The following is a 23790-nucleotide window of genomic DNA, read 5'->3' on the forward strand; positions in this document are numbered from 1 at the left end:
ATTAATATGAGATATGTCAAAAATATACCAAACACATTTCGTCTTTCATCATTCTTCGTTCATCATTCATCGTCGTTCATCCATGAAAATCTTCATCATCATGTTTGAAATCATGTCTTCTTATTGCGACTACTTATTATTTTCACTTACGTTCAAAAATGCTTTTACTTGAATCTATTTTAAATAAGTCATTTAAATTTGAATTTACTACCTGGTGTTTACGTCTGTCTTTTCTATTGGATTGATAAGGTCAGGAAAAGATATTGTTTTATATATGAACTCACAATTTCTTCAAATTTGCGGAACCTTTAAGGTATTCGGTAAATATTTTTGGGAAGTTCAAGACTTGGGTAAGCATAAAACTAAGACCATACTTGTGACATTCTTAAGAATAATTTCAATATGTTAAATCGTAATTGATCGATTTGACACAATATAGATAAGATGAAAAGAAAACAAGCAAACACTTCTCGAATTTTGGTGTATAATTAAAAGATAATAAATATTTTTAGAAGTAGTTTGTAGTAATAGCAGTTGATTCTAAAATTCAGAGTCATTGATGCAACTAGCATATATTAGCTAAACTATAACTAATTATTAGCAAAAAAGCATGTTGTTTTTATTAATGTTGCACTCTTTGGATAAGGAAAAAACATAAGAATAGTAATATTTGAATGAAGAGAAAAAATTAAAAGCTAATAATTCATTCCAAGAAGTCGGTTGTAAGCCATTTTGTTACAGATTTGGGTACAGCTTAAAACCGAGTCGTCGAAGTACGACCAACAATATTATGCATATTGTTCAAAGTTTGGGCATTCCGTTGCTTACAAAGTTTAATTCATTAAGATGTCAGACGGGAAAATAATACTTTGAGCTTGTTCGAGAGTAATTAACTGACCTTTCCAGTCTTTCGGGTTTTGACCCAATTTTCGTGTATTTGTTTAGAAAACAAATAACCAAAGGCAAGTTTTAGTGCTCACTATGTTTGTTATGTATTTTTTATATTATTTGCATTTTTATTTCAATTATTCTATTCCAAATACAAAAAACAAAATAAATAATGTATCTTTTTTGCAACTATCATAAGAACTCTATACAGTAGCCAGTATGTAATATAATTACAAATATATAATGTTTTATAATCTCAATAATAAATCAACTATATTTATTTGGTTCGACAGAAACCAACCAAGCCATTATTTTAAGATAGAGAACTGTATAGACACAGACATCTAGACATGGACATAATAAGCTACTTTTACCAAAAGAACACCAATGTCATAAATGAAGTTTAAAGAAAATGACAACATTGCAGATATTTAATCTTATATCTTTAACACCAACTAAATTCTCACTTCACACCCGAGATCAACAAGCGCACACATAACTACTAAATCAACAATAATTCAGCCAACCACGCCATAACTAGCATAGCATCACAACAGAGTTAATTCCCACATAATATACCGCTGTGGGCACTCCGCGACCCACCAACATGCGAAATGATAAATGAAGGGAATTACCCCGTGTACACTGCAGTGCATTTATCTAGTAAATGCACTGCTTAATTTTGTTCATTTCCCGCAGTAAAGATGTTAATAACGTGGAAAAATAATGAACTTTTAAATATATTCTAGCGAAGTACCTTTATAATATTATAAATATTATTTTTATTGGAATGTACATTGTACCTACATACTTTGAATAAACTAAATATTGATATCACATTGGATTATCATGTAATTACGTACTTTATTGTTGAAGTTACGCTTCTTTAGACCTTTAAAATTAGTTAAGAGAACTGAGATTAAGTAATAATAACAATTCTTAACTTTTTTAGAATTTTGTATGTCTGTGTGTTCGAAATTGTATCAAACCAAAAGTATTAAATTTGATTCAATGGGTTTACCATATAATCATAATCCGTATCTTTAACTTAACATGTAGCATTTATTTCATTGGTATTAGATTATCACGGTATTAACAGTTATAACTATTTAAAGAGTGTAGTATTTAGCGGAGAATTTCAGTTTACATATGTACACCGACAGCTAAAAAAAGAGCTAGAAAAAGACGTTGTATAATAGATAATTAAGTACGATATATTTTTAGTCACTCTCAAGAAATATAACTCGTAAAGCAGCTCGTAAAGTACAAAACTACATTTTAATGTAATAGAATGAACCGTGAAAAAGATTAATAATCGCACGCAATAATTCAAGTTCATTTGAAACAAGTTTTTCATGCGTTACACGAACTCAATAAACAGATACTTGTTGAAATATTTCGCGTAGAATACAACTATAAATACACTGCGTTCGTTACTGGAATTTGGTAACGCACTTCGAGCTTCTTAATTTGACTTAGAATTTAATTGACACCCTACCGCATGTCTAGATGAAAGTTAATCTTGCATTCAAACTTTGTTCGAAATTGTTTACTTTTAATTACTTTCACAGCGTTGAAATTTAATATTTACGATATCTCGAACATATCGAAATCGCATATTCGTACACACGTAATGATAAATGAAGGGGATTAACTCTCTCGGGAGGATGGAGTGCAACTGAATTTATCTACTAAATGCGGAGTATAATTTACCCTATCGGCTGACCTCGTAACTCATATATAATACAACGTACGAAACGATACTGAATGTTGTGTAAATAATATTGATTTTGTTTTTTCTTTTACTTACATAATAAAGTATGAAAGTGGTTTTAGAATTAAGTGATCTTTTGAAAGTAACCATATATGTATTACAATACGCAAATTGGTAATGTAAGATCAATACTGAAATATTTAATACATAATTTGAATTAAATTCACTGGATTCAAGGGTTGGGCTACGGGAAATACATTTTATTTAAGTCCTTAGGCATAGTTACATTATTATCTGTAACCGACTTCAATGTATAAATCGAATGATATGTGGGTTGTTCACACATGTCTATACACAGAAGTCACTTATCATCAGGTGGACTACATAATCAGATAATTAATAATCGTTTTTACACGAGAAATGTCAACCAATATCAACATGCAGTACACGATTGTGTAGATATTAGGGTACCGTTGGGATAAGATCGATAATACTAGCTACACCGGCTTTGTTTGCTTTTCAGTTGAATAATCTGCGAGCAAATGATGTTGCTCTAAAGCTCAAAATATTACGGTCTCCTGGCACCTGGTTACCCTTATTTACTAAAACAACGCCCACGTTTGTAGTTACATGAAAATAGCTCAATAGTCTTTGAAACTGGATAATTATTATATAAATTTACCAGACTGCTTAAAAATATAGCCTACGATACTTCCACAATTGAAACGAATCCAACGCCTCCTAATATGTTTCAATCCGTCAAGCTATTTGGGCTGTAGGGCGTACTCAAGAATGAGACATGCATACATAAATTCGCTTCAAAACATTACCCTCTGCAGTCGATGTAAAGCGCACAAGCTTGGATATTTTTGACATGAAAAATATTATTGTCCATCAAACAAATATTTATAGATGTATACCGTATAGCCTGTAATCACCTGTCATCAGATCCAAATATATCAAGGATATAACCATATGAGCAAAATCCTTAAGATTAAATTAGAATACTTACAACAACAGCATTATGTAACAATTTTGTTCAAATGATTACATTTCGAAAATTATTCTTATTATAACGTTTAATCCATTTTCCCGTCACAACATAGACACCTTATTTCACCCGGAGAAATTATAAAGCAAGGCAAAGACGGGGCATCTATTAGGGCGCCCTGAGGTAGGTATAGGGCTACTAAACCAGCTATTATAGCAGAATAAGGAGATTGAGATGTATATTAGAATTTCTATGTTCCATTCATTTTTCATGAGTCTGTGTTCGTAAAATACCTATTATTTTTAAGGTAATTATTAGGTTCAAGAGGTCATGCTGTCAAGAAATGCATGCCAAGCTGTATGGTGTGAGCTCCCAGTAGAGCTACTCCGTATTCTACAATGTAATGTACAAACTACAAGCCAACCAAGTGACGCTAAACGAAAGTCGCATTCTCGAATAAAAATTTCTTTGGTATTACTGAAGCCCATCAACTTGACGACCCTTTCGCTCTTACTACTAACAACCCGGAGTCAAGTTTCTTACTCAATATTATAACGTTAATCGGAGATGTTTCAGGTCTGTATACAGCTTCTAGTTACAGATAAACCAAGGAAAGCCCTAAATAAGACAAGTATTCATAAAAATGCGTAAACGCTACCGCTAAGGCCCACTGCCTAGTGATGGATCGCCCGCCAGCGCCACGCGGCGCGGATCTGCATCTCAACAACGACTCTGGATCTGCACTCCCTTTATTTATACGGGATTTATAAATCGCTTGTAAAGGCTTTTTATTAATAAAAAAAGAACTTTTTTTATTCTTACGGTTTTTTCTTTATGGTGCGAAATATATTTCTTTCTTCTTTATTTTGCTCTTGCGTAGGAGTTACATTTGCTACATTTTTCCCTTTTACAAATTACATATATTTCGTATGTCTGACAAAGAGAATACGTTTTAATATCTGATTTTAAGCCAATAATTGAGTTGATTTGACGGTGAAGGAAAACATTGTAACGAAATCCATACCTGGCAGTTCTACTTGTAACAAAGGTTTGCCAGGTCTATTAGACCGCACTTGCTCAAGGAGATGACCTTAATTGTTTTTATTCCGTTAGTAAACTTATTTCAACAATAGCAAATAACGTGGATGACGTCGATAAAGTATTTAGGTAACATTTTTTTTCGCAAATGCTTAAGCCCTCGACGTCATGCAAACGTAATTATTTTATTTTGTAATAACAAAAAAGGGAAGAAATAAGAAATGTGCCGCGACCTCGGCATTAAGTATTCAAAACAGACATCGCGAGACAGCCATCAGTGAAACACGAAATTACGAGACGTCATTCAAAAACCACTTTTTCTATCATTTCAGCTCGCAATTTACGAGTTCTGGACTTTTGTAAGACGGAATTACGCTACCCCAGGTGGGCTGAGCGTCAAATCTTCGTCTTAAAAATATTCAACGAATGTTTACGTTAAATTACGGCAATTTTTGTATTCCTTAAGTTGATTTTGTCACGCAATAGTAGGACATAGTCAATGGACATGGAATACACTCAATGTTAGAACGCACCGTATTGGACAATTTCAATTAAACCCATAGAAAATAGAAGGAATATGAAGACGATTAAAGGTAGACCTTGTTTGCGAAAACTCATACTTCGAACTTATAATTATAACGATACCTAATAATTCAGGTTTCTGAATTCACGCATGTTAAGTAGAGAAGGATACATTTTGAAAGGCGAACTAGTTTCACAATATCATCCAAGATTTCTATGAGCCGTAATTAATCTGGCAGTTGCCGACTGCAGATCACTTGACAATAAAAACCAATTACGTCATGCAAATGTGATCCCTTCACTTCATACTGCAGCAATAAGCTAGTTTATTTAAGGTTCAAAAAAGGCAAATTTGAATACGGATCAAGGTAGCAATTACAGCTCGCTTTGAGAAGAAAAACTTTTCGGCGAAACAAACAACTTATTTTGGGGCAACACAAAGCATTCATGAATTTATAATGTGTAGGGAAATTAACTTTTTCCTCCCGCTTGGCGGTAGTCCTGTTTATATTGACAGTGACTCGATGCCGGCCGTATTGAATTTTCATTATTAAGCTCCTTTCCCTTCTACGCTTTTTTATTTTGCTAAAGCTTTCGAACAACTAGACAGGACAACAAAAGGTTTGTATGCCGGATCAACCGGTTAAGTATGCCGAATGCATTGACTACTACTAACGCATGGTTTTACAAATAAATAAAATTCATTATATACCTACGTTATTACTATAATATTGTTAAATACTGTTAAGTACTATAATAATTGTATATTAATTGAAATTTTAATAAGTATCTATTCATTAAATCCTCATCAAGCCAGCTTGTGTTCTAGGTCGCTTCTAGCTGTGGAGAAGGATCGGCGCCGCTGCCCCTCAATGCTACACGAAAAGATTTGTAGTAATATTTCGATTACAGTATAGTCAAGTTATTAGCGAATTTACAGACAAAAAAATTGTCTGTAATTTATGTCAAATATCGAAGTGTTTAACCAAAAGCAAAAAATATTTATAGGTAAAATATTTTATATTTTTCTCCTTATACAAATAGTACAGAAATAGCAACGCTGGATATACTTACACATATACTTCGCAGTGTCAAAGGTAAACTTCGGAGAGAGAAGTAAGAGTTGTAAATAGATTTTACCTAAAGTTTGGAGTAAGGGACATGTGAAGTGATAAACTCGATTACCATGCAAGAATTGCAAGTTCAATTATTTTTCGGGTCAGTAATAAATATAGTTTGGCATAATTTATTAGCTGAAATTTCACTGGATATCTGTTATAGACAGACAACATTAAATTACTCAAGTCCTCATGGATCAAAAAAACATTGTTAGGGCTACATTTAAGGGCAGATTTAATTGTTCACAAGCATGTGTATACGCCACTTGTTTACCCAAATCCTATAAAAGTTCACACGAATGTCGAAGTATTTATAAAAATGTAGGAAAACGGCTTATAAAATGGTTAATATCGTATGATCGTATCGTAAGAAGGATAACTTTACAATAAAACTAAAGAAGTGTTGCTTCTTTAAATTTAAAGTAAAACCAAAGCAGAAGAACTTATGAAAAATCAATGCTAGTACTATAGTGTGTGTTCGATATACTTACTTGTAGAGTAGGTCGACGTCTGCGGCTAACGACAAGGCAACGCTTTCAACAATCTAGGCGTCCGTCGACGGGACATCAGTGGGAATCACTTCACACATTTAACTTTTGGTAAAATTTATTTATTGTACCCTTACTTAAATATACATTATGATAAACTAATAATAGTTTGTGGTAGGTGGTATGAATTTCAGCCTTCCAATACCTACATGTGCCATTACAGGGCACGGTTTTTCCAAAAGTGTGAAATAGGTAAATGTTTGAATATTATTGATTTATTATTAATGAATATTGGATAAAAGTTTAAATAAAAAATTATTCGATGTGCCTGTGAACGTGGGTTATTGGTTGTATTCATTACTAGAAGAGATGGTTTAACATAGTGATTAAATAGGTAATATTTATTTTTTTATTATTATATACTTTTCTTACAAGTTACCCAGTTTAAATGTCCGATGCAGTAAAACACACACTAATAAGTAGTTCATTAATATAAAAACATTACTTACTATTAATTAAAATAATATCTCATTATTACATGCACGTTTTATTACAAAAAAATGCAAATTGAGATGACAAACCGTCAAATACGAACAAATAATGAGGAAGAAGTCTGTACTTCTTCTCTACCTATGTAGAGTAGTATACATTTATAGAGTCTAGTGGCATGGTAAGCCTAACGCATAAACCGGGATAGTGCACTGGAACAAGACAATGCTTTTACTGCGGCTTCGCCCGCTTGTAGGCGATTTGTGCGTAAATGGCATGGACATACGTAAAGTATAAAGAGCAACACGGTCAATACCTATATGTATATGAAAAGTAGTCAGCGCTTGGTAACGTGGTATGGTAAGTTAGTTTTCTATACAACTTTTCGTTTTCTATGCAAATGAGCAGACGCCTGATGATACTGGTGTGAACCACCATCATACCAGTGCCATCAGTCGTAAACAACTCCTAACAGAAATGGCGTCCTAGATTTGATCAACCACAGAAGCATTGCTACATCTAAGAATAATGTTGAAACCCTCGTGTAAGTGTATCCATACGTACCTAATACTACTTCTTCATGTTCTATACATGATACGGCTTATTTCTGCCTTCTCATAAAAATTAACACGTTTTTGAGAAGGCAGAAATAAGCGTCAAATTGAAGAAAGTTTGTAACGCATTTCAAACGTTTTTGTTAAGTGATTGTAACTAGAGAATGAAAAAGAAATACATCTTGAAATAATTTAGGAATTTGTGTGCTAGATAAAGATAAACATGTTATTATTAATATACTAAATACAAAAATGAACATATTCACACATTATATATTTGTATATACCAATTATATTTTGATAAACCACCGTTAAAATTTCTTATTTGCCTATTATGATTAAGGCTACATGTTAGAACAAGGCACCAAATTAAAACTAGTTTCATTACACGTCCGCTAGTCCAGAAATCCTTAACCGACGATAAATGTAACCCAAATTTGTATAAATTATATGAAACTCGCAAACGATTACTGTTACCATGTCTAACGAAATATACAGGACTTCACACAAAAAATATACAGAATTAATGTGATTGGTCCTGCATGTGCAGCTCACAAAGTGACAAGTAGGGGCAATAATATTATTTTTTTAAAGACAAACATATTCCTTACATCATTTCTAATGTGTACTTAGTAAATAATTTCATCATAGAGTTATTACATTACCTAGATTATTAGATCATACCTGATGTATTTCTGTTTGTGGCAGCTTTAATATACTATCGAATTAAATTAATTATGATTCTAATGGTCCATGAGACATATCGTAGCACATTTTAACACAGGTTGCACGATGCGCATACATTGAAAACAAACTTTTAGCTATACATTTTATGATTTTTATGCCAGAAATTTAAAAGCACGGATTTCAGAGAGAATCATTCATAAATTATGATAATCATTTAAGCATATGAAGCCATTTAAACCCGGATCCTCCAACACTGGTAATTACAATTTGCAAGCTGAACTACAACGGTATTGAATACATATATCATTTAAGACTACAATTATCGCGGAATTGAGACATTTTTCTATGCAACGGGTACTCACGATATGCGGATATTTAATTTCTTCAAATGTCCCTTATATCCAGAACGTTTGGTCACCCCACGCGGAACACCGTGGTCGTCCCGTAATTTGCGCGGCACTAAATCAGACCCTACGCGTAGCTTAAGAATTTAGTTTAAGGGCTCCCTTCGTGTAACACTATTTTAGTGATACTTGTACAACCGTTTATAAACGAGAATTATGATAGGATCAGTAAAATGATCTATGATGGTTCTGGCCTAATTGCGGCATTGTAAAGTTAGTTGATACAATGTTTACAGACTCTACAGCTTACCTTAGGACTATCGTGTTCTATTAGAGTTTCTAGGTTGTTAAAACGCAATTAACTGCATTCGACATAATTACCTAAAATATTTTAACTTCCCGCTTAACCACAAGTATTTTACAGAAGAATATCACCACCTTCTGCTATGATTTCTTCGGTAGCTTCTCATACGCTGGCGGTGTAAGGCCTTTCCCGATCCAGTTAGCCCATATAATATACTATGAAGTCTATGTGATATGCGTTGTCCCAGAATATTCCCAATTCCCAGAAAATGTCCCAGTTTCATAAGAGTGAAATAATTTGTCTCATGTCCGTCGGTTACGACAAATGTACTAAATATCGAAATAACAATCTTATGTTATAACGGGTAACATTAATTTACTATCTAATATTTTATAATAGCAGCTTATAAGCCTATTTCCTATCGTTATGGCAAACATCATACTAAAACACAATTGGCTTACTAAATAAGTGTGTGAAAACGGTACCTAATCAATGTTAAAACTTTTGTTCAAATAATTACAACCGTTTACCAAAGTCAATTACTTATATTATGCAAATTTAGTATACACGAATTGCTCGTTTAAAATTATAAGAATAAGTACTTAAATGCTAACCGAGTAATGAAATAAACCCTACTAACAGGGCTGGATAATAAAAAGGTCCCTCGGCATTTGATAGCGTAGCCCTTATATTAACACAAGTACTTAATTATTACCCCGCCCACAAGTTAAACGTAAAACATACTATTATTATTATTAAGGTAATTTGTAAAATATTTTTAATGTTTCATGTTATGGAACTTTTTGATTATATGTCTACGGAAACAGAGAAATGTTTGAATAAAGTCATCTTGGTCTTTTTTGAGCTTAAAATTTTTTGCCAAACAAAATGTGCTGAAAAATAGATATACAGGGTAAATTTTTCAAATCGGCCTTTAGGGTTCAATCCGAAGCTATATGGATTAGCGAAAAATGCTGAAAGGAGTTACGAAGCCGATTTTGATAAAACTAAAACTGCATCATTCGTTTTTAAAATTTATTTTTCCCTAGCCGGGAATCGAACGAGTTCATTTTGAAAAAAAATACACCCTCTATATTATTCCACTATCTGATAGTGTCGCTTCTAAGGTTCAAATTCTTGGAAGTAATGTTATGTGACAAATTAAAGGAAAAGGAAAATTTTGAAGACAATACATATTTTTCCATACATTGGCATACAAGTCCATATGGATTATACATACCATATGACTTATCTAAAATTATAAATATAAAAAAATCGTTGTATCCAGACCAGTATTTCAGTATTTTGAATCAGATAAACTCAGTGGCCAACCTTCGAAAAAGGGACGAAATACTGTTAGTAGCACGAAAGATGTATGCAAAACTTTAAAAAGTGTTCTGCGATACATGTCATGTTTTCAATTGATTCAGAACCCTTCGCTTCGCTGCGGGGATAGTACTATTCTCGTCATCGGATTATTATTCGCATCTCTCTTCATCTGAAATCTTCTAAGAAGTCTATGCTGTTTCGTTTCAATCATACATATCAAAGTTCTATGATATTTCGTTCAGAACAACACCCTTATGTTAAATGCACATCATTGATTTTTTAAAGACTCATACATAAGATGTATGAAAAATTAAAAAAAGCGATCATTCCTCGTTGTCTAGAAAACAAAGAAGAAAAACTGCCATTGTATCCGCCATTTTGGTCTTTCGCGTGACGGAAGCTTGCTCTGGGGAACGATCTCATTCAATAATTCCCGGTAATGACCTAAGTAAGTCAGTTAACAAGGCCCTCTGACGCTCTCGTCAGAATGAACTGGATATTTTTCAAGGCTATTGAATTATTCACGGGTTTCGAGTGAGGTTTTAAAAGATTTAAGGTAAAAGTACCTCGTATTTTTACGGCAGGCAAACTTAATTTCAGATGTTGGTTTAAGTTATTTTTCTACAATCGAAGCGGGGAAAAGAAAAGGGTGTAAGAAATACCAGTGTAAAAAGTTGAGGAATTGAATTTATCGTAGGAAAGGACGTTAATGTCAAACATTTTTTCTTGAGAAACGCTGTTAAAAATAAATGTAAATGATTTAAACGCGGATGGTAAAGTAGTTAAATCACAAGATTAAACACAAGTAATTATACTTGTCATAAATAATAATCAATAAATCAATGAACGAATCAATCTTAGATCACGCTAAATTCTGGTTTCGTGCAAACTGAACTATTTAACTTCGATGAGTATCAAATGCGTATTACTTCCTTCATATTCACTAGACAGTATTACAGTATGCCGTTTACTTTAGATTACAATAATTCCGTCTGAAGATGAAGTTAGAACGTCTCACATAGACATAGAAGGAATCCGTAGAAGTAGTCTTATATAAAACTATACTATATGATTTGACTCTTCCAAACTCTACTTTTGACGACCCGCGTGGCGGAACGGTCACCATACCGGTCTGACGCGCTAAGGGTTCTGGGTTCGATCCCCGGCCGGACAGATATCTGAATGATGAATTTAGATATCTGTTCTGGGTCTGGGTGTTTGTGTCTTTGTCTTTGTGTGTGTCCATGGCAACCACGATACAGGGAATCCTAGTGTGGGGCTATGAGACTATGAGTGTAAAAAGCGTAGAAAGCGTTTTGGCTCTTCAAAAGCTCTACTACTCTACTTCCTCAGTTTATTTAGTAATTAAGATAGGAACTCCAATTAGATGCAATAATCAAGTGTAAGCGTCTGTTACCCGAGAAACCACTAATTAATATCTGGCTCGAAACGATGAACACAACATTATTAGTTCATTAGTAATATTGAAAGCTGAGGTCTTTAGTCAAGCGAACGTTTGCAGACTTGCAGATAATTTTGTTCACTAAGTCGTATCTATCTGCAATATCTGTAATATTACATCTCGTATCTATGGTTACAACTTCCGTTTGTCTCACTACACAATCTTTTTTATATATCCGCGATTGATAACTTTTACGTCAGTTATTAATAATCAATCTATCCAATGATTGCCTACCAAAGAAAAACTTTTCATATTAGACTTTTTCAAATGTCTATCTTCGTTGGGTAAAATTTGGATAGGTTGATTATTAATAATGGTGATTAGTCACACCTGTCAGTTATGCCTGAGTAGGTTTGGTATTACTAACCCAACCTGTGGTACTGAGTTTTGATGTGTTTCTGTAAATAATAAATGAAGCACGATATACAAGCGATTACTCTGTAAATAATTTAATTTAACCTTGATATGTGTGACAGCTAAAGTACTATCATTACTGCGATCGGCAATTTGCCAATCACTCGATAGCGTTCGTTCGGCTCGCAGATCGGGGCCGGATTTGCAAGTTGAAATTGTCCATTAATGTATTAGTGTATTTCCATTTCCATTACTGAAAGGTGTGATTCAATTTGGAAATTACAGATTTAATTACACGTCGGACGCGTTTGAAGTGTAGCGTTTCGTGGTTTAGGTGCCTTTGGAACAAGATCTAGAACTAGTGTAGGCGTTCCTTATGTTAGTACGATCACTCGACACTTTAAATGTTTAGTGAAATGTTAAACTTTAATTAAACACAGATTGAATAATATTAGCTGACTATAGTTGATTTTGAGATTTGAGTCGATTATGATTAATTTTGATAACTTAGATATTATCTACATTGTGGTTGTACATTAGCATTGACAACAACACAACGAAAAACACGTAATCACTTTCTAAACATGATTTTACTAATTTGAGGTATTTCAATCCTGAACGATAAATCGTAGAATCTTCTACGTATATTATGTTTACGATGTCACAGAGGTCTTCCTGTAGTAGTATGAAAGTAAAGTTAGAGAAAATTGGCTTTTACCACGGCATTGTCCGCGGTCAGAAGTTTTCATTTTTCCCTTGGAAATAGTCTTTTTTCGTAATGAAAGCTACCTTATGTCCTTTTATAAACCCGTGACAATGTTTCTACAAAAAGTCCTGACGGTTACATAACCGAGTGTCAGGACTTTTCCGCCATCTATACATAGTTAAGACGGAAAGGCACAAACAATCACATTTGTAATTCGCAATTATAATTAGTAAGAGCCATAAATACATTGTTTCAAGATCCAAATACAAATGCAACTGTAATATACTAATTTATTGTGTGCTAATTTAAATTGCCATTTGTATTCCAGGTGCAAACGTCAGTTACAAAGATGTATCTCCTAATACCATGTCTCCTCCTGAGTCCAGTTCTAAGTCTCCGTGGAGACGACGCCCGCGTCTCGCTGGATTACTTCGAATACAAAGACGTGAAACACTTGGTGTATCTAGATTGTAGTACTTCAGCAGGTAAATTTACTTTTGAAAATGATTTTCTATTTTATAAATTTCGTTACACTGATCGCTTTGATTTTGTGAATACAAAGGTTATACGGACAAAATTTAATAAAATATTGAACAATGTAATTATTACTACATTTCATATATAAGTAACAAATGAGCATGCGTCTGATGATAACTGCCGCCAAAAAACATCTAAAAAAAGTCAAGATAGGATTGGTTTCCTACCTGAGGTTGTTCACAGCTAATTCGTTACTCCTTAAGACTAACTTATTTTTATTAATCAATCAGTGTAATGTTTTGCCTATCAAATGCCATCGCAGTTAAACAACCAGGAGTTCAACTATGTTTGAGATATTAAGGTTTCATAAGAATCTAGGACAAAAAAACTACTGAATTACTTTGTTTATTTTCACTATATTAAGGTAATACATATTAATCTATCTTTCTTTCTTTCGTTTTTTCCTTCTTGTATATATGTTTTATAAGTTTCAAGATGTGTTCAGGCTGCACCCCACCGAACACTAAATGAAATATTACAATCCATTACGATATTACTAGATTTCTACCCATGTCAACTCCGAATATAATCCTGACAGTATTACTCCTAGATACTCCGGTCCCTTCTGAATATATCTGGTTCACGTCAGCTTTTCTCTAAATTTAATTCAAAAATACCAATTTTTTTATTTGCGAAAACTTTGCTCGCATTCGAAATTAATTTTGAAGCCAATAAAACTTTGAAACCCATCATCACACACGACTTTCAAGGTTCCATTTTATAGGTCGTAATTTTTTTATTGTCTCGTTACTCTCTAAAAAATAATTTAATGGCCGGTAAAATATCTTTATTGAAGGGCTTTTTACAACAGATATTTAAATTGTGAAGGTTTATTTTTTAGATATGATAAGAAAAAAGAAAAATCTTCATCTCAGTATTAATATTTCTATCACTAAAACTTGAAACAAAATATGCAATTCAAAAGTTCCGTTGAAATAAACAAAGGCTTAATCCAATTAGGCTTCTGAATGAGTATTAAATTCTCATTCAAAAGAATGCCGTGGTTTTCATAACGGTTTCCTGAAATATGTTGTAGAGTATCACGTGTTAAAAATAAACGTTATGCGTGTAAACATTTTTTTTATAGATAAAAAGCACTTTGTTAAGCGCTTAATGAACAATAACATAAGGATTTCAGTTAAAAATATTAACAACCTCCATAATGATCTGAAAACAGCACTTATTCATCAAAATGCAGTTGTTGGAGTTTTATTAAACGAAGAATGTGAAAATGTAGAATTTGTTCTAGAAGAAGTAAGTAATAATACCCCTGATTCATTATCATCATTAAGTATTGTCATCATCATTATGTAATTGTATATTCACTAGAAATTGAATACCAAATTAGATCTCAGGCACAGTTTTTGAAACCTCAGGGTCGTGGTGAACTCCACTAAATGGTACAAGGAAAACTCATCTATTTCCATTTATTTATTTCGTACTATTGGGTGTATTTTAGGCATCAAGAGCTAACTTATTCGACTCCCTGCACATGTGGCTATTGATGGACTCTACGAATGACGGCAATTCCACTGAACTTAGATTGGATGGAGTATTTCAACGGCTCAATTTGAGCATTGACACTGATTTAGTTCTGGCTAGTTTCCGGGGTAAGACGTATACAATTTTAGATGACCTAAGTACTATTAGAATATAACTTTGTGATAATGACTGCAAGATAATTATTTAAAAATAATTATTATCTATGAATGAGAAGGACTCAGAAGACTCATTTTTGTTCTATTAAATTTAAATATTAGTAAATTACAATATATTTTTTTTAAATTATGTATTGCCAAGATGACAAAACATTTGAACGATAATAAATTCCCATTAATTTGTATTGAAAGTGTAGGAAAACCAAGTTGCAAAGCGGAATTAATCTTTAATATATCTAAAGGAAACGTGATAGAAGATACAGAAATTTGCTTTATAGGACATTATTTCAGAGGTAGAACAAATTAAATTGTTGTGCTTTAATGTGAATTACAAACACAATAATAATAATGAAAGAACACAGAGGGTACCGAAAAAAAAAACTAATTGTAAATATTGGAACTGCCTATCAATTATACTCTACAATACAAGAAATATAGAGTAACAATACAAGTAACAGCGGTCACCATTACACATACTCTGTTAAAATGATAAGTGTATATCTATCACGGTTCAAGTGGTGGAGCCCTGTAATACACGGACAGACAGTGGAGGCTTAGTAGGGTTCCGTTTTTACCCTTTGGGGACTCTAAAAATATTAAAATTTATTTCAGGGAACTATTACACGCTAATGGACGTGTTCAACTATGGAAAAATCCAGGGGAACAATTTGGAGAAGAATTTCTTCGGGACATGGAGTCGGGAAAACGGTGAATAATTCACAGATAAAATATTCAAAGCTTCTCCACTTTGGTACTGATTCGTGTTTCACAATTTCAGGTTTGAGCGTCTCGCTGAGCAGATTCAAATATTATGATCGCTGGGATTTCCACAATTTGACGCTTCGAGCCATATCAGTGGTGGGTGGAATATTATTATATTTCAACCAATGATATATTAAAACTATAGATATGTTACCTGCCCACTAAATAACACTAAAAAGTGAGCGAACCGCGAGCTCATAGTCACACACATGCACATTTTTCATTTTAGTTACATATTGCGAATACTACATAGACAGATATTCTATAAGGGACAGAGCTATTGGAGCAATATAAAAAAGACAACTAGTGTTTGACATTGTGTTGAAAAATATCGACGTAAATTTTGCGTCTCTACGCGTATCAATTATTACAAGGCACGAGAGCGACTGGAGTCGACAAACACCAATTGGTGTATTTTGTATGTTCAATATTTGCCCGCTAGTAACATATCCTTAGTTATTATGTCAATGATTCCAACTCGTTTTACCACAGCTATCGATAACTTATGATAAACCAGCTAAGTTTTTATGTGAGTGCTATGTGAAATATGTAAAGTAATGCAGAATATGAACTTTACATTTATCAGTTGATCTCCTAATATTATTTTTGATTTGAGAATCACATTTTAGTATTACATTTAACTTAATATTTTTTTGACTAGACACTTAATACTTTAATAATGATAAATACAATTATTTTTTACTTGTATAATATTGTAATATCATTTAGCATTTTTCCTCTTGATGTTTGGTACAGATTTTGGATCGGCCAAAAGTCTTCCATCCAGAGATGCTGTCTGAGTTGCCCTACACTCCAGGTGTTGCAGCGATGACCAAAATTACCACACGATTACTGAATATACTTAAGGAAATTCATAACTTCAGGTACATGGCAGTTTTATCTTGTGAAATAGCTACAACCGCCTAAGTAATATAAGTTAAAAATATGATAGTTAACCAAAAATATATTGACCTATACAATGCGACTTATGCACGTCGGATTTTGAAAAACCCTCCAGCTTCTAAAAATTATTAAAACCGACTCTACATAACAAATTATTTTTATAGTCTGTAACAGCTTCTTATAGGAACCAATTTAAGGATTCTACGAACTCTGAGAATATGATATCTAGGAATTACGTACAGAATTCTGTAGCATATTAAAGCATTTTTACTATTCAAAGGAATTTCAGGAAACTTCTGTCTGTTAAGCATAAAATATCACCTAGTACTGAAAAATATAACTAGAATATACTTTATCTTAAAGAGAAGACAGGCGTTCTTAAAAAAATGTCTATATTATGAATAAGACGTGTTGAGGCCACGACATCATTAAAATGAATATGTGTGTATCCTCATTAAAACTTTGTAAGGTGAATCAAAATGGTTTGACTGAAGGTACCACCGCCACTTCTACTTCTAGCATTAATCAGTTCTGCGTTTCGTTACGGTGTGGATGCCAGGTGACTTACATAAGTGGTGGCTATTTCACACACGGAACAACGCATCTGTGATTTCCTTCACATAGAACCATTGGGCGGCAGTGACCTCTTTCCATCAGGTGGAATGGAGAGCCTATGTCTGTAGAGTATATTCTATACTTATCAATGTTAAAACCGTGTTTCATTCAATCACATCAATTTTTCATATTTTTATGCAGGTTTAATTACACCATTGCTGGTCGGTGGATTGGTTCACCAATAAGAAATTCTACACTGGTAAGTTTTGCGAAATGTTTATGAAGACACTTTGCAGGATTTTTAATACATAACGATATTCCATTTTCTGGAATAAGGTCTTGATATTTTTGAGGGATTTTAAGACAATTCAGTAGAATCCTCAGATAAAATTAATTATAGCTATTGGCTCAGTGTCAGTATTAAATGATTAGACTAGGACAACGATGATATATATGTGGTTGCAATTACTATTAAAGTAGAAATATGCTCAGACTTATTACAAAGTTCTTTATCATTTCGTAAATGTGGTTACGATACAAGTTCACCATAAAATCTTAGTCACCTGTGACACGTACATTGAATTCACAGACAGACTTCAATTACTTAATAATATAGATAACACATATTTCGGAACAGGCGGTGACCAACTCGCTGTATTGGCGAGAACAGGACATATCCAGTACATGCGCAAGGATTTTCCCGCAGTGGCTGGATTGGGTGGATATTTTCCATCCACCATCTACGAGGCTTGAGTAAGCTACTTATACAACATTTCACTTATTTGGATTTAATTAGGTTCCCTCATCTATATTGATTAATTTCTGTGATTTTGTTAGTATCAATGTTATTTCTTAACTTATTTTCCATAGCGAAAAACCTTGTGAAGAAAAAGAAAAAGAGCTCTGTAAATAACCAATTTTCAATAAAAAAGGATTAGATTTGATTGAATCGCTGCGTTATTTTAAATTTTTAATGGTTAAGTAGCTAAAGAAAGTTTTGATTGGTTCATACTTTAATACAAGTATAACCACAGCAATGTAATAAAACTGCCAATATCACTTTGATACTATTTGCTAATATTCACTAACCAAATCTGAATAGAGTAGTGATAACACTGCATAAAACAGGTGCTATGGAGATGCCGTCAGATATACTTAACGTAGAAAATTTTCTATCCTATGTATTTACACGCAACTACCTTCTTGCTGTTCCAAAACTGAAATGAATTTACCCCCAAGGACGAAGTTCTACTACTCGATCCCATCTGAGGGCGTGGGTGATTACGAGAACAGGTTCCTGACGCCACTATCAGGTGGAGTGTGGTGGTGTACCATAGCGTTCGGTGTTATATGCGTGGTGGCGCTGGGCTTCGCTGGCGCTGTGGAGTCCAGGCCCCAAGCTGGACACTTCGCTGTGTTTAGCGTGCTTGCTGCAATCGCTCAACAGGGTAAGTGGAATAATGTGATTCGTCACAATTATTCAATTTGAATTTCTTAAATATTCAAGTTTCTAATAATGTTTATCCTTACCTTATATTGTAGTTTTACATGAGTATTCTCCAAAAATAAAACATAGTTACTTTGTCCAATGATAAGCAAATGCGAAGTGGTCGATGCATTTGAGAATATTCTCCTTATAAAACTCTTAGGCGTACAGGTTTCTTGGAGATGCTTAGCTTCGCCGTCAAAGCAAGTTCTAATAAATACATAACTTCGAAGAATTACTCGGTCTTGAAGAGGATTTGGATCCCAGTCCCCCAGAGGTCTACTAAACCTCTAAGCTATTACTACTGGTTTATTTTTTAAATAACTATACCTGTTTCTAATAAAGAAAACCGTTTCAGTTACAAAAAGTATGACTTTATAAATAGGCAAGAAAACAAAATTATATTTCAAGTTAAAAATTAAAAGCTCAAGATAAAATTAAATGCGTTTTATTCTAGCGTATGAAGATGGCGTGCAATTAGTCAACGAAGCGTTTTCGAGCCAAAGTAAGTATCTCAGAGACGAGTGCTAATTAAATTTATACGGGAACTTAAACCCTCTTTGAAACTACGTGTAGATTGAATCTGGCATAAATTGCATCTGAATGTCTCACGTGTTAATATGTTTTAGACGGGTGTCCGCAATGCTATTTGCGTTTACCTTCAACTTTATGTGGAGACAAAAATGTTGGATATGTTAATAATTAGTCCCTCCTACGACATTTTTCTGAGTGTCTTGCCAAAATTAGCTGATTTCAAATAAGCCGAACAAAGAATTTAATATTTAAATTACTAAAATCAAAACAAGATAAGTTACATGAAAAAACGTTCAATGGATAGGCAATTACACCCATTGATAACGACTATAAAATTGAATACTTAAATAATTAATCTATACACATATATAAAACTGGAGTGTCTGTTTTTAATATTGAAATAACCGCTTTTTACTACATGCATATGAATATACATACGGTACAAACAAAAAAATTTTTTTTACAATTTTTGTCTGTCTGTCTGTTTGTTCCGGCTAATCTCTAAAATGGCTGGACCGATTTTGACGGGACTTTTATTGGCAGGTAGCTAATATAATAAAGAGTAACTTAGGCTACACATTTTTTAGAACTGTAGTCATAAGTATATTGTTAGATTTATTTTTAACGCGGGTGAAACTGCGGGGGACAGTTAGTTTAAAAAATAATAATCGTTCCTTTCGTTTCTTCTCAGGTCGTCGCCTACTCCTCCTCATCATTGGTACCACCAGTATGTTACTATACAACTACTACACTAGCAGTGTGGTCTCCTGGCTCCTCAACGCGGCCGCGCCGACCCTGGCCAACCTGGACGCCCTCATTAACAGCGACCTAGAGCTGGTCTTCGAGGATATTGGATACACGAGAGGGTGGTTAGATGTAGGTGTTGATTTTCATGATTATTGTCACCGAAATATTATATTGCAATTGTTTTTTTGGAAACAATTAATAATTTATATTATCTGCTCACATAACCCACAAATTTTAATTACTTTTACTTGTCACTCTTATTTTGAAATTAAATATTCTGCAAATTTTCAAATAAATACTTTGCGATTTATTATTTATCAAGTTACTTCAAACAAAATACTTTTAAAATCTTCCAAATTATAACTAACATCAAAACTTCAAGAAATTCTTTTTTGTTAAATTAACCGCAAATTCCTGTCAAATTAAGCGTTTCACCTATAGAATACATCAAAATTTATTCACTGGGAAGTTGCGACAGGCGTCCGAGACGAGAGTCGACTACGAAATTGTATCGAAATATAATAATCGCGAAATATCACAGACAAGGAACGAAAGAAAAGGATGATAGAAAGAAAAAGATAAAAAGGAAAATCATAATAATTTTATTTTTGCAGAATCCAGGATTTTTCTACTATAGTGGTTTTAAGAATCCCAAAGAAGATGAACTCAGAGACAAGAAAGTGAAATTCGCAAAGCGTTCCACAAAACTATTGCTGCCAGTTGAAGAAGGAATTGAACTTGTGAGATCTGGTGGTATGTGAACTTTTTCGAGGCGTTCCAACTTACGAAAAGCATGCTCATTTGGTACCTCTATATTATACATGTTTAAATACTCCATTAGTACTGTAATGCTCTTCAACGTATTAATGTGAATTGAAATATAATATTCTTGCGCCCTTGTTACATACATGACGAATAAAATACGCGTAGAAGTAATATCAGGAGAGCAGAGGTAAAACCGATATAACAAGTCAGAGGCAAAAGGAATACCATAGTTAATTTACATGAAAATAATAAAAGAAAGTACACGGATAAGAAAGACTACAACAAACTTCGAAGACAAACGATAGTTATGTAAATTCGCTTAAAGAAACTTTAAAGTTGCAATATCATAAGTTTGCTGCAACTGAGATGGATTTTCAAACTTACTTTCCAAGTCCTTCCTACTATATCGGTTAGATTTAATTTTGATTTCTTTTCTTCCTAAATTGATAAAAGAACCTGTAACGTAACCAGTTTTGGTCATACAACTGATTGAGTAAATAAAAAAATATATCCTTTACTAGTGGTGACCGCGACTTCGCCCGCGTTTTAAAAAAATAATATTACATTCATAAAACAGAAAATTTGTAACTTCATTGGAATGACAGTGGCGCCATCTGTCGAAAATTGGTCTCCATGACTAACTCACAAACTTGGACAACAACTTTGCAAAAGATCATCACTTGATCAAATGCATAGTTTACGATTTTATAATAAAAGATATATAGATAAACATTCTTTTTTATATGAATAGATGATCAACTAATATGGATAAGTAAAGTCGATCTCAGATCGCCATCTCTAGTTCTCGTGGGATTTCCGGGATAAAAACTATCCTACGAGTATGTCCTTTCTCGGGTCACAAACTATATTTGTACAAAATTCCATTTAAATCGGTTCAGTGGCTTAGGCGTGAAGAAAAGACAGACAGACAGACAGAGTTACTTTCGCATTTATAATATTAGTAGGGATTTTGACGTTTAAGGACTTCCACTTTACAAATAAGGATGTTAATATTAATATTAAGTGTATACTTCACTACCTTATATAAATTTAAACATAAATATATAATACTGTGTGTGTATATAATACTCTGTATAATAATGTGGTGTTACTTTATTTGATTTGACTTTACCACCATTAGCACCATCGGCACTATTCATAGTATAGTGCTGCTGTGTAGTTTTAAGTTTGTGTAAACGTGGCGTTCCAACTTAGTGTTCAAGTTGGTTCTACTTGAAATTAACTACGGATAGCCATAGCACACTAACTCCTTCAAATTACGTGCTTAATGCTCAATTCAATTTTTCATTATCGTTCTGTAAATTATACTAAGTTCGATATTTGAGAAATTTTCTATATAATAATTATTGTCAAATTTATATTTAAAAATAATAAAGAGTTTAATACTTATTTACCAAGGGACTTAAGTAGAGTGAATTTCAATGATTGAGTGAAGAGATGAATTATAATTAAATTCGGTTTAATTTCATACAGGTTATGCATATCACACAGAACCTTACACAGCGTACCAGGCCATTTCTAGGACCTTCGACGATGAGGATCTATGCAACTTGGGCTCTTTGCAGATGATGAACCCGGCTCCAGTTTACATTATGGCACAGAAAAACAGTCCATATCGGAAGTTCTTTATCTGGAGGTACAAAATACATGAGTATTTTACTTAACATAATTTAACGTAAATATGTTAAAATATAAGCTAGACTGAGATCAATTTTAATGTTAAAATGGAGATTTAAAATATTTAAAACTTAACTGTGGAGCATGTTTGCATTATTTTCAATAATTAAGCTATGCGTTGCGTCTGCGAAAATAAGCTTAATTACATGTGTGTCTCAGTTTTATATTATCTAAACAAACATTAAAAAAAAAATTAAACTAATTATTTTTCTAAAGGTAAATTACAGTAACTATGATTCATTTAAAGTAATTTTATAATTTACGTATGCTTTAGTCTGTGCCGGATTCAAATATTTTTTTATTTTAAAGAAGAAACATTATAAATATTTATTTCAGCCTAATGCGCCTCCAAGAACGTGGCCACATATCAGCGTCTCGCGCTCGCGTGGGTGGTTATATACCATCATGTTCTGGCAGTACTCCTCGAGCACTTGCGTTGGGACAAGCCGCACCCGCGTTTGCTCTTCTTGCTGCAGCTATTTTACTGTCTTTGATGATATTGGCTTTGGAGATCTTGTCCAAGAGGTAATGACAAAAAAGTACTCTGATCTTCAGAAGCAGCGCATCTATTTTCTACCAGATATTGCGACTAAACGATAACTAAACGACCTAAAACGATAAAACTTATTAACTTAGTTACTAATTCATAAAATTACATTCCTATAAAGATCAAAAGAATAAAGAACATATAATTTTGCAACGCCATCACGATCAAATGATCACCCTACTGTTAACAATAAAGATCGTAACTCAATCACCATCCATCTAAAAGGCAATAAAGAGCAAAAATAGACAATAAACACAAATTTTACAGTTCATTCACAAAATCGAATGTTCTTCAAGGCCATAAACTTTCTTTTTCCAGATTGGGCAGCAAAAACGATCGAACCCACCGTGATAGCACATATAACGCAGGAGCACCGGCGCATCCCAGGAATAATTCCCGGGGAGCATAAAAAAACAATAAAGGGAAGATGTTTGACGGCCCGCGCCGTGAGTAAGGGGCAGGCTAAAGATGTCTTCATACGAGAACAGATCGAAAGCGATTGTTGTAAACATGTTTACATCATTTAATTGAATTTACACTATGATTCTAACATTTAATCCCGATCACGAGTACACCGCTCAACCACCCTAAAATAAGGCACCATACAAGT

At 33.4% G+C, this 23790-nt stretch overlaps 1 protein-coding gene across 1 annotated transcript; it reads left to right on the forward strand.

Annotated features, from left to right (window-relative positions):
• Positions 1–13337: 13337 nt before the first annotated feature.
• On the forward strand, positions 13338–23162 carry LOC140750899 (ionotropic receptor 75a). Its single transcript, XM_073084625.1, has 14 exons — positions 13338–13473; positions 14613–14779; positions 14985–15135; positions 15796–15891; positions 15962–16041; positions 16702–16829; positions 17605–17662; positions 18041–18156; positions 18643–18851; positions 19347–19394; positions 20115–20299; positions 20785–20923; positions 22430–22592; positions 22970–23162. Exons 1-14 carry the CDS (start codon positions 13338–13340, stop codon positions 23160–23162), a joined length of 1869 nt encoding a protein of 622 aa, XP_072940726.1.
• Positions 23163–23790: the final 628 nt, after the last annotated feature.

Source organism: Epargyreus clarus, unplaced genomic scaffold (assembly GCF_041222505.1).
Source record: "Epargyreus clarus isolate Ecla_fem2 unplaced genomic scaffold, WU_Ecla_fem_2.2 ptg000021l, whole genome shotgun sequence".
Classification (NCBI taxonomy): Eukaryota; Metazoa; Arthropoda; class Insecta; order Lepidoptera; family Hesperiidae; genus Epargyreus; species Epargyreus clarus.

Bases quoted from the DNA above. Each gene is read 5' to 3' on its own strand.
- LOC140750899 (XM_073084625.1), top strand. From the start codon at position 13,338: ATGTATCTCCTAATACCATGTCTCCTCCTGAGTCCAGTTCTAAGTCTC. The intron at 16,830-17,604 runs GTACATGGCAGT...ATTTTTATGCAG, and splicing joins AAGGAAATTCATAACTTCAG to GTTTAATTACACCATTGCTG. The intron at 18,157-18,642 runs GTAAGCTACTTA...TTTACCCCCAAG, and splicing joins CCACCATCTACGAGGCTTGA to GACGAAGTTCTACTACTCGA.